The 6,000-nt window shown below is 45.9% G+C and overlaps 1 protein-coding gene across 1 annotated transcript; it reads right to left on the bottom strand.

The window, feature by feature from the left end:
• Positions 1-1,118: 1,118 nt before the first annotated feature.
• Positions 1,119-1,895, bottom strand: LOC119320968 (putative homeobox-leucine zipper protein HOX26). Its single transcript, XM_037594858.1, has 2 exons — positions 1,542-1,895; positions 1,119-1,454 (listed from the first exon to the last, which is right to left on the bottom strand). Exons 1-2 carry the CDS (start codon positions 1,893-1,895, stop codon positions 1,179-1,181), a joined length of 630 nt encoding a protein of 209 aa, XP_037450755.1. The 3' UTR covers positions 1,119-1,178.
• Positions 1,896-6,000: the final 4,105 nt, after the last annotated feature.

Here is a 6,000-nt window from a genome sequence, read left to right as displayed (position 1 = left end):
GTTTAATGTTGTGTTGTAGCTTCTCTTTGTGCCTAGCATCCCATGCTCTATGCTCTAGGCACCATGTTTACGCCATCTGTGGTTGTGCCATGTGATGTACCCTCCTTTGTTCTCGTTTCAATTTCTTCTATCGATGAAAAGAAATGCAAGCTTTGCGTCTTGTCGAAAGGAGTATCATTCTTTGAATTGGAGGGTTATGTTAATTAGGAAGAGTGTCATTCTTTGGACGGAAGGGCCATGTTAATTATGTAAAGTATCATTGAGTGTTAGATGGCAGGATTATGTAGGGTGTCATTCTTTGGACGATGAATCATATTAGTTATGAAAAGTATCATCGAGCGTTGGATGGAAGGATCACTTGAACTTGTATGTCTATCATCGATAATTGGACGGGAGGATCACTAGAACTACTATGCCTATCATCAAGTGTTGGACGAGAGGATCACTAGACCATGTATGTCATGGTTGCAATGTACGGACAATTCGCTAGTTATGATAAACTATGCTCTGCAAAATAAGTGACCTGTGCGATGGTAAAATTGGATATAATACCTATATGTGAAGCTCATTTCCAGAGTAGGGCAGTTTGGAGAGAGATTAAGCTCCATGGAGGACTTAATTTTGAAAATTTCAAAATTTAAGCTTTTCATTTTCAGAAAATTAAAAAAATACACTTGTATACATGGATGCAATGTGTATGTGCATAAAAAATCAGGATGGAATACCTTGAATTGCGAGCTGCAAAAAATGTTTGAATTTTGAAGTTTTGAAATTTAGGTCTCCATAAAGCTCGGTCTTCATTTCGCCTTTTCATCATTTCCAACAGTACAGAGGTCCTCTCAGCCCCGACCAAAATCATGCAGCTCGAAATCATGCAAGAATTGTGATCATCCAGAGCGAGGAAGTAATTAAACACATCAAACTTTACCAGAGTACTACCGTAGCAAGTACATGCATCAAACGATGCATCCCCTTTTTTTTGTCAGCTCGTCAGGCTCACGTGAACGTAAGTCTAGATAAACCTCACCACACACTCCATATTTCCGTCATGCCTAGATAATTCACTACCCTATACCCTATAGCCTATCGTATGCTACAGTTAACAAGTACTCCGTGACAGCGCACTTCTAGTTGACTAGTCCTATGGCGGCGGTAATTAATCTTGCAGTCGAAATCGACTAGGCCGCCCTCCGGCCGCCGGCGAGCCTGTTGCAGGAAGGACACCCCGTGAGCGTCGAGTCCTGTGAACCGCCGACGAGGAGGACCGCGCGTGTCTCGGCGAGCTCTCGCCGGAGCCGCGCGTTGTCGTCGCTGAGGCGCTCGCACCACCGGCGCAGCAGCTCGCAGTCGAGCTCCGTCTGCTTGAGCTTGGTGCGCGCCCTCCTGTTCTGGAACCACACCTCCACCTGCCTCGGCTTCAACCCAAGCTGCCCCGCAAGATCCTGCTTCTCACCCTGCAATTCAAAAGCATTATGATCAGACTCAGACCCTGAAATTTCTTTGCACTTCAAGGAGAGATTAAATGGAAGATATGGGCGTACATGGGAGAGGACGTTGTGGGAGCGGAAGCTTTTCTCCAGCAGCGCCGCCTGCTCCGCGGTGAGCCGGAGCTTCTTCCTCGCGCGGCCGGCTGCGTCCCCTCCGTCGTCGTCCTCGTCGATGTCGCTGCCGCCGTGCACAGCCCTGGCCCTCTTGCCATGCTGCCTTGTACTACTGCCGCCTATCCACCTCTCCCCTTTCTTCCTTCCGATATTTCCCGCCACGTGACCCGCTTCCTCTGGCACCGGCGGCGGTTGGCTCCCGGCGCCGATCACGAGCGAAAGCCTAGTGTCGACGAGCTCCTCCACCTCCATCGATTCCTTACTAGCGCTGCTTATGGTCGTAAGGCTAGACATCTTGGAACCAAAATCAAGTGAAATCGCGGGTGCCGTCGATCGAGAGATATCGAGGTATGCCGCGGCGCCGTCTAGCTAGGTGATGATGTCCAACATATGGGGTGCGCTCGTGATGGCTTTATAGGTGGTCTGGCCACGAGACACTGGACACGGTCGCATCCCACGCATGGTTTCATGTCCGAGTTAACAAAGACAATCTAGTACTGCGGGTGATTACTAGGTAAGATTTACTACGGGTGATTATTCTTGGTTTGACTGAGGGGAACTCTTTATTGAGGGTTTGACTACCCAAACCAAGGGCATAAAATTGGCTCATATTCTTTCTTTTTTGAGAAAACATATGATATATCCATCTTCAATCATAACAGTACAACGAACACTAAAAATAATAAAAATTAAGTCCAGATTTATGGACCACCTAGCAACGACTACAAGCACTGAAGCGAGTCGAAGGCGCGCCGTCATCATCGCCCCTCCCTCACAGGAGCCGGTCAAAACCAGTTATAGTAGACAGTCGGAAAGTCGTCGTGCTAAGGCTCATAGGACCAGCGCACAAGAATAGCAAGCGTTGCCGATGAAAAGTAGTGCAGATCAGAATGATCCTACCTGAAGACACACAAACGTAGATGAACGATGAACAAATCCTAGCAAATCCATCAAAGGCAGATCCGCCGGAGACCCATCTCCACACGCCCACCGAAGGTGCAAGAAGCACCACCGAAACGACGGTTAGGCGGGAAGAACTTTATTCCATCTTCAGGGAGTCGTCGTCGTCTCAACTTTCTGAACAGGACACAAAACCTAACAAAACTCGGAAACACATCTGAAAAAGAATCCCCCCCACCGGCAAGGATCGGGATCCAGTGCGCCTCCATGACCTTAAGGCCACCGAAGACAAGGCAGACCGGCGGCGACGCCGGCAGGAGGTGGAGGAACCCTAATTTTATGGGGAGAAACAGCTATGTCAGCCCCACCGTGCGTGCATAACCAAGTCCATCAATATCAGGTTATTGTTGAGGGTTTGTACAAGTATGTAAGCAAAGTACTCCCTCCATTCCTAAATACAAGTCGTTTTAGAGATTTTAATACGTACTACTACATACCGATACATTCATTTTGCTTTGTATGTGGTTCATATTAAGATCTCTAAAAAGACTTATATTTAGAAAGAGGGGTATTAATTACCTGGTTATTTTTAAGGGGTGCAATTTTCAAATAAGGGTAGTATAGTACAATTTTAGCCAACAAACATGCATGCATGGTAGTTTTGCGACAATGTCAAACTCTGCGTTTAACTTTGTAGGCATTTCTCTTCCCTTCTTCTCACGTTTTATATTTATTCTTTTTGCTGAAAGAATGCAAGCTGGCATTTCTGATACTACTACGCCTACAAAATATTTTTTGATAATTATCTCCTCCTACACATGATAATCCACCAATACATGGTGCAGAGCGATGCAAGACACATGCATGCATCCATGCCAGCGCGCGCGAGGAGAGTTGTCCGCCCCAACACACATGCATGCATACGTGTGGTGCTGACCTGTCGTGCATGCAGGACACTGTTCTATGGTGCGCATGTGCATCCAAGCGTTACTTACTTACTTGGCGGCCATGTACGACACGGGCCGCCAACACGTGCGCATTTTGCCTGAGGAAATATGGCAGTGCATGTATGAACGCAGGACTGGTTGCAAGCTCATGCATGGACTAAGGTCCATGATTGCTGTGTACTCCAGTCAGCAGCGACATCCAAAACGTCCGTAAACTCGGATGGTCAAATTTGGCCATGATGCATGCACACGTACGCGCAGACGTTTCTCAGACTAATCACGTACTTGTACAGTACTAGCTAGGGTATTAATTACTGTGCTTGCACGCGGCGACGGTCATTTCGTCCTGCTGAAAACTGGAAGATATATACTATGAGAAGAGGTCAAGATCCATTGATATGACACTTTGGTACAATTAGGGGTGCACATGTCACAATCTTTGAATCATTTGCTTGGTCGTGCGGGCGTCGATCTTCTGCGACTTAGACTACCCACAGTGAAAGTAACATACTAGGTAGTAACAACACCCATATCTAAATTAAATAAATGATGTGACAAGCAATAAATGAAGAAGGAGATGTATGTGGTAACATAGCTGGTTATTACAAATATGAGTAACATCACACATATCAAGGCAAGATGAGTCTGTAGCCTAATAAATAAAATGTTGCATGTTACCACACATATGTTAGGCTAGCCATAGTGGGAGTAACTTAGGCAGTAACTTAACACATCCCAAGACAATTTTGTTTATGTGGCACGTATTTAATGAGGAAAGAGGTGCTTGTGGTAACATAATATGTTACTGTAACATAGCGCTTCTCAAGGCAAAATGAGTCTATGAGCTAATAAATAAAGTCATCTATGACACTAGTACTATGTTACTTTGCACTATGGAGGTAGTAACTTAAACTAGTGTCATATGCATGACACTAGTATAAATTACTCCCCACTATGACCAGCCTTACTCCCCACTATAGAGGTAGTAACATGTGCATGTTACTACTCTATGTTACTACGCATTGTGACTAGTTTTAGACTAGCCACAATGGAGAGTAACATACACCAGTAACATACACATATCCCTCGACTATGTTACTACCTTCATACTCCCTATGTTCCTAAATATTTGTCTTTCTAGACATTTCAACAAGTGACTACATACGGAGCAAAATGAGTGAATCTACACTCTAATATATGTCTACATACATCTGTATGTAGTAGTTTATTTAAAATGTCTAAAAAGACAAATATTTAGAAACGGAGGGAGTAGTGGGTAGTAACATAAGTATGATAACATGCAAAGCCTAATTTATTAGGTTATGGACTCATATTGCATTGGGACATGTGATGTTACAGTAACTAGCTAGGTTACTCAAACTACCTCTCTCTTCATTAACTCATTATCAAATAAGCAAATTTGCTGAGTTGAACTCGATGTTACAGCTGAAATTACTTCCAGTGTGGCTAAAGCCTGAGCCTTAATAACAACGTACTCGCACGAGCGCTTTCAGGTAACCCGTGCGTGCTCTCTCGCACGTGTGGAAAGTACCTACTTTTGGCTAGGTAGCCCATATGCGCAGCTAGTCAGCTGCTGTGTGAAAGCCCATACGTCTTCTACTACAAGGAACACGGCTCGATCATGTCATCCCTAGACCCGAAGGAACAAGTCCAACTAATTATAAGTTAATGACTTGACTTGTCGTACGTACGGCCTAGCTAAACTAAAGGTTGTGATTTTCTCGGGACCATGAGAAAATGCTTTTGTAGCAGAAACCACCTGCTAGTCAGAGCATCTATAGCCGGGTAGCTTAAACCCGTCTCATGCGCATGGACAGGCTATCCGGTCACTGACCGGTCATGAATTTTTCATTCAGACGGACACCTCAAATGGGCCTCAAGCAATCCGGGATGACCGGCACGCCTCATATCCAGTCTAAAAATGAGGCAGATATAGGGGCATGCCCGGGCGAGTCCCCCACGTAGAGGACTGATGATGGGGTCTGACGAGGACTCGTCGGGAAATACGGCGGTCTGACGGACGCCTCGTCCATCGCCGCGGTGTGAACGCCACATGACGCCGCTCCGACTCGTCGCCCGAGGCCAAATCCGACTATTTAAACCGGCCGGCGTCCCCCAACCCTAGCCAATCCACCTCCTTCCTCTCTGCGCCACCACCCGAGCCCGCCCGCCTCCTCTCCCCCGCTCTCCCATGCTCTCCGGCATCGCCGTGGTCCGATGGCTGATCACCATATACGTTACGCTCACGCTGGAGTGCCGGAGGCAAATCGCGGAGGTGATCCAGGCAAGGCGTGCCGCCCGCATCGCTGTCGGGTGATACGTCTCCAATGTATCTATAATTTTTTATTATTCCATGCTATTATATTATCCATCTAGAATGTTTTATATGCTATTTTATATGATTTTTGGAACTAACCTATTAACCTAGAGCCTAGTGTCAGTTTCCGTTTTCCCTTATTTTTGAGTTTTGCAGAAAAGAAATATTAAACGGAGTCCAATTGACGTGCCAATTTTTGGAGCATATTTTTGGA

Source organism: Triticum dicoccoides, chromosome 6B, assembly GCF_002162155.2.
Source record: "Triticum dicoccoides isolate Atlit2015 ecotype Zavitan chromosome 6B, WEW_v2.0, whole genome shotgun sequence".
Taxonomy (NCBI): Eukaryota; Viridiplantae; Streptophyta; class Magnoliopsida; order Poales; family Poaceae; genus Triticum; species Triticum dicoccoides.
The sequence above is the reverse complement of the archived record's forward strand: the minus strand, read 5'-3'. Positions and strand labels throughout refer to the sequence as shown.

Coding starts and splice junctions, on each gene's coding strand:
- LOC119320968 (XM_037594858.1), bottom strand. CDS start 1,895: ATGTCTAGCCTTACGACCATAAGCAGCGCTAGTAAGGAATCGATGGAG. Junction 1,455..1,541: donor CCCACAACGTCCTCTCCCAT/GTACGCCCATAT, acceptor TTTGAATTGCAG/GGTGAGAAGCAGGATCTTGC.